Source organism: Danio rerio, chromosome 4 (genome assembly GCF_052040795.2).
Source record: "Danio rerio strain M-AB ecotype USA chromosome 4, GRCz13ab, whole genome shotgun sequence".
Lineage (NCBI taxonomy): Eukaryota > Metazoa > Chordata > Actinopteri > Cypriniformes > Danionidae > Danio > Danio rerio.
The window spans coordinates 29,691,780-29,706,561 of NC_141024.2; the positions used below are offsets into that span (position 1 = coordinate 29,691,780).

The window sequence follows — 14,782 nt, forward strand, 5'->3', positions numbered from 1 at the left end:
TTCATATGAAATAATATATATATATTATTTATTTTATATATTAATTTATTAAATCCAGCTTTACTTTGTGAATTGTGGTATAAAGTTCATATGAAATCATTTTGACCTCTACATATGTTTGAGTTTTCAGAAAGGTTTTTCAGAAAGGTAAAAGCAATTCTTAAATCTTAATTTTGTTTTGTTATTATTATTTAAAATAAGGACCTAAAACCCTCAACCCTCAACTAGATTGTCTTTTTTTAAAGTGGATAAAACAAACAGAATAGTACAAATCTAAAAAAAAACTATATATATATTTTTATAGTAAATAAATAATTAATAATATATATAAACTACAGTAGTAAGTTTTTAACCCAACTTCATCAGCAAAACTCAACCTTTAAGAGACATGCAGTACATCTAACTTCAACCCTCAAAAAAGAAGGCCACCACTTCAAAACTGGGCCAGATCTCCAAATGAGGGCTGGACCACAAAAATTAGGTGATCAAGTATTTATGTCTGATGTGCCAATAATGTAATCATACTTTTCTTTTTTGTAACGGGGTAAGTATGGCATATTAAAAGAGTAGTTCACCCAAAAATTACATTATGACATTTCTATGAAGCGTTGTTTAATGAAGAGATTTATCCCACACATTTGTAAACATAATTGTTTTTATAACTAATTGCTTTTATCTTTGCCATGATGACAGTACATTATATTTTTCTACTTATTGACACTAGTATTCAGCTTACAGGGACATTTAGAGACTTAACTAGGTTATTATGTTAGGCTTAATAAATAAAATATATATAAAATAGGCTATTAAAAATATGCTTAAATTGTAACTTTTATTGCAGCTAAACTTAAAGAAATAAGACTTTTTCCAGACCAAAAAAAAAAAAAAAAAAAAAAAGAAAACATAGATCAGAGGAGGGCTAATAATTTTGACTTCAACTGTATAAAGAGAACATTGAGGGGAAAAAATAAACAACTATTAACCTTCAAAGCATTTAAGTTTTGGACGTTAATGGCTGATGGTTCAGAACAGAATAGGATAAACTTTATTTGTCCGCAAACGGAAATTTGTCTTGAAGTTAGGCTGGCAATAAAATAAATAAAACAAACAAAACAATTAAGAACATACATTATTTACAGAAAAAGACCATAAGCATATAAATATGAAATATATAAGGCACAGCACACAGTCAGGTGCTAATGTACTACAGTTGCAGTGTTCTTGGTAGATTTCAACAGTTTTATCGAGGTAGGAACAATCGAAAGCTTCAATCTATTGGTCTTACACATTGGCATTCTCAGTCTTTGTCTAGATGGTAACAGCTGATATTCACTGAAAAGAGGATGTTTGGAATCAGCACTAATATTTATTGCTCTTCTCATGACCACCTGCTCATATAGAGTATGTATGGGCTTATATTGTTTTATTCCCACGATTATCATGGCTGTTTTTTAAATATGAACCAATTTGTCTTTCAGTTGAACAGACAGATTTCCTAACGAGACTGTGATTCCATAGTGAATAGGACTTTCAAACTTAGGTGGGTAAAAAAACAAGCAAGATACTGCTACCCACCGCATAAAATCTCAGCCTTTGTAAAAAAATAAAGCCACTGTTGTAGATGTGTGCACAAACTGTCAACGTGTGCTCTCCAACAAAAAACACTGTCTATACAGAACTCCAGGTATCCATATGATGAACAATCTTCAGAATATCTTGTTTTGTGTTCAACAGAAGAAAGAAACCCACTTAAAAGTAAGTAAACTGGCAAAGTTATCTTTTTTTGTGTGTAAACTATTCTTCTACCCTCTTAAATACATATTGTGACAGAACCAGAAAGGAACATATATAATTTTGAAAGGTAAAGGAACTTCACAGTGAACATAAAATGGGTTTAGGGTTGAGGTAGGCGTTAATAAAATACAATAAATTGGTATTTTAATAAATAATATAAAGCATTTTCACCATAATTACTGTTTTTACATTACTGTGAGGAGTAGGTTTAAGGTAAGTGTAGACATTAATAAAATAAAATTAATGGAAAACTAAATAAATAATGTAAATAACTCCCATGAACTTCCAATTATGCAGCAGCTGTATCCCTTCTAGCAATGACCATGTTTAACATATCTCTGCCACTAAGCTTAACTTATTATAAGCATCCTAACCACTAGGGGGCAGCAGTTTACAATACAATTTAGCTTTTGGAAATGAGATCACTGAGATTAGTGAATAGTAAGAGTTATTTCACCCTGATTTGAACTCTACTTCCACATCTGCGCATAATTTAAATATAGAAAATATGAATAATCTCTTTTGACGAACCTTTTAGCACTTAGTGGCTCCTCAGCCTCAACCGTGTTCTCCTCAGGCTGGAAGCGGAAATCTTCAATGTAAACCCCAAAGCGATCATACAGCCAGTTGTGCAGCCGCGAACACACCGTCTCCTTCTGCTGTTTGTCTATGGTTAGAGATCAGACACATTTATTTTAATTCATAAAGCTCTTCTAATCTGAATCAAGCAGAGGGTTTAATGAGAGAGAGCGAGAGAGGGAGAGTTTGTGCTCTACATTCTCATTTCCTGCCTCAAACAAAAGAGGTTGCTTTGGCCTAGATGGTCTACAAATTTAGACAAGTGCTTAAAATAACAGCTGAAAGCTTTCCTGAAGCCGAGATTCCGGAATCACTAACTAAAACCACAAAGCAGAAAGAATGCCAATAAACAGGATTAAAAGTGACAGTTTGTGCTTTAATACAAATGACTGGAAGACAAACGGCTAATCAAAAAAAAGAAATGCAATTTTTAAAAAAAAATTTCAAGTTTGACACATAAGACATTTTTAATGATTGCATTTAACAGTTAAGTAATAACCAGTGTTGGCCACATTGTTTTAAAAGAGTAATTAGTTATAGTTAATATATACTTCTCACAAATAGTAACTGAGTTACATCATTATAAAAAAAACTAATAACCAGGAAAAGTAACTATTGCAAAATCATTAAATAACAGAAATTTACTGTAAAATACTGGATGTTAATTACAGAAATTTACAGTAATTCAATTTAGCAGAAAATTTCTATAATTTAACATCTGTTATTTTACAGTAAATTTCTGTTAACGCCATTATTTTTATTTTTTTTTTTTAACAGTATAATGCTTATATTTCCAGTTTGCAAATGCTACCTTTGAACTTGTAGGACTTGGCATCGTTCTGACTCTGGGTTGTTGGTGTGTGCAAGTGGCTGTGTTCATGTGCTTGTGTGTACACCCGACCTACTCTGCCTCTGATTGGCAAATGATGAAAATGTACTCCTTCTAAGCCAATCATCATGTTCTCAGTTACATCAGGTTTACAGACACACCAATCATCATATTGGTTGGTTATGTGTCCTGTCCCAGCCCAGAATGAACACACACACGCACACACACACACCCCAGAGAAAGATATCCTATGGCTGAGAAAGTCGCTGCTTGCTTCAGTGTTCTCAGTTATAGTAACGCATATGTTATTGTCAGTAATGGTATTGGCTTTGTAACAGGGGAACACAGTAATTCATTTGATTACTCGTTTATTTAAAATGCCGTTATTCTCATCACTGGTAATAACTGTTTGGTCTTTTCATATTCTGACACAAAACCTTTCTTATTAATTTTTTTAAAGTCTGTAATATGAAAGAGTATTTTTAGATTTTTAGAAGACATATTAAGATTGTTAACAACATTTTGTATTTATAATTTAGACTGAAAAACAATGATCAAGGTACATTGTTTTTCTTTAATGTTGTTCCTTGATCAAACTAATTTTTCATTAACTTCTGTACATCAATGCTTGTCATAATTTTATCATTTATAAGGCAAATTATGAGTTACATACAGTGGGGGAAATAATTATTCAACATGTCACCATTTTTCTCAAAAAAACATATTTCTAAAGGTTCTGTTGACTCAAAATTTTTACCAGATCAAAAGAAATACATATATGAAAAGAAAACAAAGTAGAGTAGATTAATATTAGCTGCTTCAGTCCAACATCTACATCATCAGGATGATGAAGATAAAACCAGGGTGGACATTTCAGCAAGACAATGATCCAAAACACAGCCAAGGAAACTCGCAAATGCTTTCAGAGAAAGAAAATCAAGCTGTGGAATGGCCCAACCAATCACCTTACTTAAATCCAACAGAAAATCCAAAATAAAGATCAGTTTGGATAGATGAAACCCACAGAACCATCAAGATTTTTTTCACTCTGTTTAAGTCTGTGAAAAACTCACACCTGAGCAATGCATGTGACTTCATTATCCACATGAGAGGTATCTATAAGCAGTGCCTTTAAACTGAAATGTTTTCAGAGAAAAATAGTGACATGTTGAATACTTATTTCCCACATTGTACATACATTTGCAGACCAAATAACAATAGGATTGTATAAACCTAAAACAATTTTCTCTAAAAAGCATAAACTAATACACACATTTTACATATTTTCAGTTAAACTAACCAATCTTTATAAATATGTTTCATCACTGAAAGTAAAATATATTGATCATTAAACCATATTGTCTATCATATTGTATGAATTCCTTTCTCTAAGCTCACTGCAGTGCATTCTGGGATTGCAAATATTGCTCACAGTTTCTATTCATTTAAAAGGGGCAGTTCACGGTTGCATGGTTGTAAACGATTGTGAGTTTTTATACTGTTGAAAACAAAACAAGATATTCTGAAGAATGTTAGGAAAAAGCAGTAGAAACAAAACATACTATGGATGTCAATCGCTGTTTTTTCCAGTATTCTTCAGAAGATTTTCCTTTGTGTTTAATTCAAGTTTGTCTGTATAGCGCTTTTCACAATAAGTATTGTTTCAAAGCAGCTTTACAAAGGGTTCACAATATTGAATTACAAGCAAAATCAGAAAAGTTAAGCTAACCTGTTCAACTGAAGAAAGATTACTGTTATGTTTATTTCTATAGCGCTTTTACAATGTAGATTGTGTCAAAGCAGCTTAACAAAGAAGTTCTAGTAAATTGAAACTGTGTGAAAGTCAAGGGGATGAGTAAATAATGATTAAATGTTCAATTTGGGGGAACAATCCAATCATTTAGATTTTTTGATTTACTACTTTATGCATTTTTTTTTAATTATTATTTCTGTCATAAGGCTGACAGTTGTGTTACCTGTGCCATTAGCTGCCGGAGTCTGCTGTTTCCGTGGAGGTTGAGGTGGAGAATCTTCACACCTGAACCACAAGACACAAACCAACATCACTAAAACATCTTCAGTTCATACTAAATCTACACACAGCAGGACTGTACACATACAATGTCTATATATATTTATCAGTATATATGGTTCTGTCTGCATTCTGAGCAGTTTTGAGATAATGATCTTCAAAACTTTTGAGTTCCACAAAGCAAATGTATTATGGCTATACATTAAAATGACCAAAACACTCAAATGTATTGTCAATGTATAATATCAAAATCCTTTTAAATTTGATTTTAGATCAGGTCAAATTAGGATAGATCCTTAAAACTCCAAGAACATTGGAAGAATTCCAAAACAAATTGAAGCAATTATGGAAGCACTGAAACACAAGCAGTTTATTTGTAGTTCAGCAATTATTTTATAAGTGATTCAGGAGCACAAAACTAGTCATACAGGGTTTTTATATTGAGATATCTACATAATCTGGTAACAGTATAAATTAGCTTTCTAGCCATGTATGGTTTGTTAGTTTAGGACAATATTTGGCTGTGATGCAACTATGTGAAAATCTGGAAAACAATGAAAAATTGCCTTTAAAGTGTGTAAATACACATATTTCTAAACAAAAATTAAGTTTTGATACATTTACATAAGAAAATGTCCAACATTTCTTTATGAAACAAGAGATTTACTTACTATTCACATGATTGCCGTTAAATAAAAATAAGACTCATGACTCATGGTTTTCCCCACAATATATCCATTAGACTGGTTTTGTGTTCACATATATTAGTTTTTTTTTTCATCACAAAATTAGTGATGATTTATTTTATTTATTTATTTTTTTTTTGCATGAATGATTTTTTTTTCCTTGTGCTAATTACAGTGCTAATTATTTTGTCTGTTGCAGATGTTGTATTTAGGGAATATGATTAAGCACATTGCAGCAGCCATTATTATATTTTTCTTTGGTTTAGACCAAAAAAAAAATGCCAATATTTTTTGTTTTAATTAAAACCCCACTCATTAAATTAACCACACTCAAAAAATATGGTCACACTTTATGTTGACGGTACCTTTGTTGAATTTAAGTTACATTGCAACTAATTCTAATTAGATTATAAGTAGACTGTTAGATTGGGGTTATGGTTGGGGTTAGGGTTAGTGTAGGTTGACACATACCTGTCAACATTGGAATGTAAACAATAATGGATACTCTTATTAATCTCATTATTAAATAAAAAGGGATAACATCTTTAGATGTTATTATTATTAATTAGGGTCCTACTTTCTATAAAGTGGCCTTAACTAATATGTACTTACATAGAAGTTAGTAGTTTGTTACAATGTATTTATTGTGTAAATACATGTATTTACTGTGTACTTATGCTTGATTAAATACATGTATGTAACTACATCTGTAAATAACTTTTGTAATTACATTTGTAAATACACTGTTGACCATCCCTTACACCTTAACCCACCCTAAAACCTACCCATACCACCAAACCTGTCCATAACCCAACCTCTATCCCAACTCAAAAGCACCACAAGTGTTCTCAAATACATTATAAACACAGTAATTACGTTGTATTTATTTTTTGATGTAAGTACATAGTAGTTAAGAACACTTAATATAAAGTGGGACCTTAATTATGTGTATACGTCTGTTCAAACACGCATCCAAAACCCAGACTTATGCTCTTCAAATGGCGTGTACAGAATCAGTTTGGGAAACAAGTGTCTATTTATCACTATGGAGCGCGTCAGCTGACAGTCATGCACAGCTATATGACTGTTATGAGGATTGCATAGGAGGGGCGAAGGCACATGTAATGAAAAGGAAAGGGAATCCCAACATTTTTATATTTATTTCATGCCTAAGTAAAACAAAAGCACAGAACATACTCACATCTAAGAGCAAGGGTTGACCTCTGGTGGTTTAGCAGTATGAGTTGCGTATAGGGAGAATTGGTTCTTTAATGTTTATTGCCATCTTTCAGAGAAAGACTGAAAATATGGAAAAACCTTTACGGGATGATAGCGAGATAAAACTGTAAAATACGGGAGAATCCGGGGAAAAACGAGAGAGTTGACAGGTATGAGTTGGCATATACTTGCAAAGTTTCCCATAGTCAGTAAAATGTCTATTGAAGGATCAATATCAATAGATATTACGCAGACAGTCTACTAATACTCAAATGGACCATCAAAATACAGTTTACCAAATTTAATTTTTGTGCTTGTTTAACCTGCTTAAATAAAATGAGTTAAACCAACACAATTCTTGAGTTTTTTGGGGGGACTTTTTGTGTTCAACTCACTTACATTTGTAAAAGAAAAAATAAATAAAATAAAACAAAAAATTAAGTGAATTTAATAGTAGTAACAATATAAAGGATTTGTGTAGAACCCAGCATTTTCCACAGTGTATTTTACCTTTTAAGGCTTAATAATGTAAAATTCAAGAGATTTTTAACATAAGAAAACAATCTATGCTTCAGTAAATTTTACTAGATAAAAAAAACTTACAAACTGCTGTAAGATTAGAACTCAGCTTTATTGATAAAAAGATATTAAAACTAAAAATTTTAAAATCCTCCCTTACCACCACCACTCCGCAAAAAAATGCAATACAAAAATCAGGAATGACTAAAACCACCCATATAAAAACGTAATGACTAACCTTTGATTCATGAACATATTTTAGAGTTCCACTAACATTAGAACAAGCTGACAAACAAATGAATATGCGTATACATGTGTTGTCCACACTGCAAAAATTGCTTTTTTCTATTAAATTTTCTAGGCAAGCAAAACATATTGTTTTGTTTTAAGACACAATAGGACAACGTTAAGCAAAATAATCTATCAAACATAATCTTAGGGAAAACTAATCTTAAGGAAAAACAACATTAAGAAGAAGTAAGAAAAGCATTTTTTTTGCACTGTGAATTTTTTTTGTTGTTGAGAAAATCGGAATGTGAATATTAATTAGAAATATCTATCCAGTGTTTAATAAATGAGACCAACTGTGCGTTTTAACTTTAGCCAAAATGACACACAATTCATCAACATTTAGATCTTCTAAAAATATTTATAGGTTAAAGAACAGCTCACCCAAAACATTCATCCTTTACTCATTCATATTTTATTAAAAAAACATAATATTCTGTAAAAAATAACTATATTTTTGATGAACTGCTTTGGTGACAAGTAAAAAACCTGAACGTTCCACAGAAGAAAGAATTATTCAGAACATTAGGTTAAATGATGTCAGAATTGCATTTATTGGTTTCATTATCCCTTTAATTATCCCACCGTTTGTCCTCCATCAAATCTGAATCAATTAGGGGCATGACATGACCTCAGTGGAAAGAACACTCTGTACTGGCATATTGCCGTTCATGACTCTATACGTACAGACATTGACTTCCTGCTGAAGGGTCACGGGGGGTGGGATGCAGTGGCTATTTTTATATCTCAGTGTGTGTTGCGTTTGCATCTGACTGCGGCCTGTCCTGCTGTGACAGCCAGAGAGACAACAGGGCCGGGTCATTGAACACTGACAACACACATCAATTTACCACACACTATCCTCCTTTTTCCTGTGTACCATGATGCTTTGCATAGATTAGAAGAGTTGCTTCTGGTAAACAGTCAGTGAAATGTTTTCGATGAGAACAAAGAAGTGTTGTTAATCTTTTCACAGTTCATCCATTTGAATATTAAAAGGAAACTTGTTACCAATTTCCATATTCTTGCTACTTTATTTTTGTTTAGTATAATCATATTAACTTTTACGTCATCTGAACTTACATCAATCAAACTGACTAACGATATTAAATTAAACTTTGTGCAACTTTTTTTTTTTTTTTTTTTGAAACTTGATTAACCTGATTAAAATTAGTTAAAGCAACATAAAATATTTGCTTTTTCATATTTGTTTTTTTTGTATTTTCAGTGTAGGAATAACCCTAAAAACTAGTCTTTTTACAGCAATAATATGGACTTCTATTGGATAATACCGTATTGTACAGTAAACAACACAACTTCTAGTGAACTTCAAACAGAAATTTGTCCACTAAATTAACTAATAGTTACTAATTAATCACTATTTTTATGATTTGTAATTTAACGTGTATATTGTGAAATGTGCCGCATATGTTTGTAATCAGGCAACAAACAGATGTAAACTGTAAACATGCAAAGTGTTAAATGCACATTGTCATCTCTTACTGTGATTTGTTTTGGTGTGAAATCATGAAAATAAGCTTTAAATGATGCCAGAAACTGTTTACATCTTCAAAATACATATCTCAAAACATCTCCCTGTAGGCTTGTCATGATATCAATTTTTTGTTGTACGATATAATGCACTAAAATATATTGCGATAAAAAATATTTTTGTACACTCTTCCAAAGAACACAAAATATTTTAATCTTAAAAATATTTGATTTAATTATAGTCATTTTAACAGTTTAATAATTAGGCATTGGAATCAGAACATAAAAATGCATAACCTGAAATAATACTAAATCTGTGCAGGGTGAAATTTAACAGAGGCTGCGATATCTGCTACCAGATCAGTTTTCAGTTGTCAGACACCCACATACTAAAAAAATACTATAGTAATATTAAATCATTCATTCTCTTTTCAGCTTTGTCCCTTTATTAATTAGGGGTTTCCACAGCTGAATGAACCGCCAATTCATCCAGCATATGTTTTACACAGCGGATGCCCTTTCAGCTGCAACACATCACTGGGAAATTTAGCTTGCCCAATTCACCTATAGATGTCTTTGAACCGCAGGGGAAATCGGAGCATACACAGGAAACCCACGACAACTCGGGAAGAACATGCAAACTCCACACAGAAATGCCAACTGACCCAGCCGAGGCTCAAACCAGCGACTTTCTTGATGTAAGGCGACAGTGCTACTCACTGCGCCACCACGCTGCCACTATAGTAATATATTTATTATTATTATGGTGGTTTTATTAACCATACTGATACTGACAACTGGAATAGTGTGAATTTGGCTCATTAATATTTATGACCATTCCAAATATGGTCAAAACCAAGCTTTTCATTCTAGGGGTAACTCCAGTGATTATAAATGAGAAAATAAAATAATTTCAGGATAGTTTTTTAACTTACCTAAGCCGTGTACCTACTATGTTGATATCAGAGAACAATTTAAGTTAAAGGGTCAGAAGGAGGGTTAAAAATGACTTTTCTGATATTTACTGGAAATCTACATTAGTTTTTTGTTGTTTTGTTTCCGTGTGGGTGAATATGTGTGCGTGCGTGTTTGTGTGTGCTAAAACTGAACCGTGAATAAGAAGTGTTGTATAATTCTAATCCCTAATGTTATCCATTGTTTTGAAAGGTTTGACACTATGTAAAGCAGATTTCTTGCTTTGTGTATATTTGTGTGTGTGGTTTTTTTTTTTAGTTGTGTGGTTTTTACCTGGTTTTCAGCACATCGCTCATCTTCTGTTCCAGGTCAAGTCTCCTGCTGCGCTCTCTTTCCAGCTCCTGCTTAAGGGTTTCCACATTGGTTTCTTCTCGTAGCTTCCGTAATTCCTCCTCTAAAATGATAAAAAAGTGAACACTTAACTACCACGCATTTTTAAGAATCTTCTTTAATAAGTGTTAAAACAAATATTATCTAGCTCAAAATATATGAGCATGAATATGTAGGTTTTTCCTGGAAGTGCTTCTGCCTGATGGGTTCAGATGAAATGAATGCTGTCAACTGTATAACTCTAGGCAGACAGTCAATTAATCTATAGCGACGTTTCTATTAACTGCATTTAGAGTTTCACTAGCCTAAACTGTTCTAGGATAGATTCTAGCTAAAGTAAACGTACAGGGATAGCATCCCTTGTTGGTGGTTTAAAATATAAAGTAAGTTATGGTTAATATTGCTTGTATTTAGGAAAAAAGTTTACACTAACTTATTCTTACAATTGGCAACGTTGATTTTTTTCTGCATATTTTTAGCCCACAGCTTACTGGAAAACATGATTTTTTTTTTTTACAAAATGTACATTCCACCGGGTATGTTCTGTTGCACATTTCAGATGCACACATTTCTTGTACACATTGATAAGAAGGCAGGGCTTGTCGTACAGATCACCAGCAAAACACTGACCCAAACATAGTTTTTTTTAAGCAAACCTAAGAGAAAATTGAACTGTGAAATGTGAAAAGTGAAATGTTCTTTTACATTTAACCCTGTTGTGGCATAGTCCCTAATGCACCCTACATTTTTATTTTTTGCAATTAGGCGATCTGATATGATATGATATATGATCTAAATTAGTGGTTTTCAAACTGTGGTACGCAGGCTTCCTTTTAGTGGTACGTGGAAGAATCGCTGAATAATTAAAGTAAAAAGAAAAAAAAAAAAACACTTTTAACCCTTTAACGTGTACATTGACACTGATGTGATTAGTAAATTGATTTTAATAAGCTAAACCTTTTAATGTATTTACAATTTTCTAATGTTTGTTAGGTATTCCATCATGTAAAGCTAATTTCCTCCCCATATTTGTAATAGCTGTTGGGGGCGTATCCCATATTTTTATATCCCAATGCTGACATGTCATTATGGTGGCACTTGAAGCTAATTTTTTTTTCTGAGGTGGTACTTGGAGAAAAAAGTTTGAGAACCACTTATCTAAATTATAATTAATTTGCAGTTTTCACATTGTTTATGTCTAAAAATGTTGTTTGGTGTGTATAATTAGGGTTGGAACTAAACTGTGCAGAGCTTCGGCCCTTTTGGAACTGAGTTTGACACCTGTGATTTAGAGCATATGTACAGTGGAATATACTTTGTTTGATCTCGCCCCCCAAATAGAGAGTACATACTGTAAATTTACTTACTTAAAAAAAAAAATAACTCAGACACTTTCTTATACAATTACATGACACTAGCTATGTCTCCATCCACCTATTTTATGTAAATTTTTGGGATATTGCAAAAAAAAAATTGAAATAAATTAATCTAATATGCATTTTTATAGTTACTAGCACTCTTTTACATGCAGCCTTTCCATAAAAACACAAAACAAAATGTCACGGTCACCAGTGATCCAGCCTGTGCAGAATAGAACTACAAATACGAAATTATATGGACTATAAGATCTAGTCATGCACTGTCCACACACACCGGTTCCTAATCCTGTCTGATTGCGAACACTCATGAACTGATTACGGGGCTATTTAAATAGCACACCCACATACCTCATTACTGAGTCTTGTTATACTTTTTATGTAAACAGTATTGTGAACTTTACGACAGTTTACCTTTGCCTTGCAATGTTTTAGACCCTTGCCTTGTTAAGTTTGTTTACGTTGTATGCTGCCTGCCTTTTGACCATCTGCCTGTTTAATGACCACGACTCTGGATTGCCCGTATACATCTGTTTACTCCTGTGTCAACTGTTGCTTGTCTGATCATCTCTGTTCAACAGACCCTGCATTTGGATCTGCACTTCCGTTGTCAGCATCCCCACTTTACATTTGCACAAAAAATGTCTCACTAAATTAAAAATACAAAATACTTTTTTGCGAGTTGGTCACAAAGGTAAGGTCACATACTCAAAATCCTTGTAATAATTATATATATATATATATATATATATATATATATATATATATATATATATATATATATATATATATATATATATATATATATATATATATATTTTTTTTTTTTTTTTTTTTCAATCATTGCAGTCACTTATATCTATTTTTGTCTTCAATACTGCAAACTTGTCCAAACATGCTACTTAGATATTCTTGTTACACAGTTTGTGCTGTATTTAAAGTAGCTTCATCAGACATTATGCATTAATACATTCATAAAAAATGGAAAGTTCAGGGCACATCAACATTTCCTGGTTGCTAAAACCACCTTAGACTTCAGAGGAGTAAAAAGTAGTGTGTTACTTCATTCTAGTAACTTGTAAAAGTAATGTGATTGCATAAATGAAACTAGACTGTACATCAGCTGAACTGTCAAATGCTATTAGCAACTTAAAACATCCCTTAAAATAACAAAGTAACCATATCTTTGAAAAACATAAAACACATTAACATGTCAATTTTTAACATCTAAGCATTTTAGCATTCTGAACTTCCTGAGCATAATGACAGTGAGAAAAAAATATTCATTTAATATTAATAATAATGTTTGTGTAAAAAAATAACAGTAAAAAGAATCACTAGAGGGTTGTTCACAACGTTTTTTTTTATCTCACTGATGGCTAAATCACACAATGTACTGTTCTCGGTGTCTAATCAACTTTAGCTAACGTCTCTGGGTCTGTCTTCGTTATTACAGAGAGTCCTCTTTGAGAACAGACTGATAATGATATTACAGCAATCAGTAAATCTGCTCAAGAGTCAACATTCTGCCTGTAGCTCTCAATAATTTCACTCCACAAAAAGAATCACAGAGAAAGACCTTGACAGTCTGTTAGAGACGCTGAAAGTATGTTTTAGAAAGACATCAGGCATCAACATCAACAACACTTTTAGACTCGAAATGTAAATGGCTTCTAACTTTGCTTTATTTTAACGCTGTCAATCACACTTGAAAGAAAGGTACTTGCTGTAAAAAAATGAGTGGTGGGGCCTATTGCAGTAGTACTGTCATTGCAAACTTTTCACTGCTATAAAGCAACAGCTCACCCCACCCCCCAAAGAAATGTTTACACACAAATTTGAAATCTTTATGGGCTTTCTTTTATATTGGATACAAACTAAGTCATTTAAAAATATATTATTGAACTATTCTTTTATTTCATTTAGTAACTAAATGTTTTATAACAGTAAGTTTTAAATATGTTTAAAGCAACCTCATTTGCTCACAAAGCCTACATTTATTTGGTCCAAAGTATACTAAAAAGAGCAAACTGTTTAAATATTTTAGTATTTCAAATAACTGTTTTCTATACTGTATGAGTATATGTTATTTATGCCTGTGATTTTAAAACTGTATTTTAATCATCATTAATCCAGTTCATACAGATATTATTCTAATGTGTGTATTTTATTATGAAAGCATTGATGTGCTGTTAATCAATTTATTTCATGCAAAGCTACAAATACACCATTTCAGTCAATAAAGCAAGGATCCCAAGGACTCATCTTTTCAAATGATGAAAATACTTGATCCCCTGCATTATATAATTGAATTTATTCACACAGACACTCAGTGTAATTACTTTGGATTATCAAATTGAATTACAGATTTTTTTTTTGCAAGAGATCAAGATCATTGGCTGAAACTATGCCTCTGCATGTTGCTTAGAATTCTTAACAGCACATTAATTAGATAATAAGGGTCTAAGAAAACAACCAACACTGACCAATCAAACTAACCAACCAACCAAACCAAACCAACCAACACACAAACATCAACCACCCAACCAACATTAACCAAACCAACCTAACCAAACCAACATCAACCAACCAACCACAATAAACCAAACCAACATCAACCAACCAACCAGCACCACCAACACCACCATCCACCACCAACCAAACA

At 32.3% G+C, this 14,782-nt stretch overlaps 1 protein-coding gene across 6 annotated transcripts in view; it reads right to left on the bottom strand.

The window, feature by feature from the left end:
- Nucleotides 1-14,782, bottom strand: part of gramd4a (GRAM domain containing 4a) — a 105,655-nt gene that overhangs the window by 23,328 nt on the left and 67,545 nt on the right. For all 6 annotated transcript variants that reach the window (XM_087248321.2, XM_087248320.2, XM_087248323.2 and 3 more), the window contains 3 exons: nucleotides 10,685-10,805; nucleotides 5,179-5,240; nucleotides 2,326-2,461 (listed from right to left, as the gene is read on the bottom strand). In XM_087248321.2, coding sequence (XP_087104447.1) covers nucleotides 2,326-2,461; nucleotides 5,179-5,240; nucleotides 10,685-10,805 — 319 coding nt within the window. The remainder of the gene's footprint in view (nucleotides 1-2,325; nucleotides 2,462-5,178; nucleotides 5,241-10,684; nucleotides 10,806-14,782) is intronic.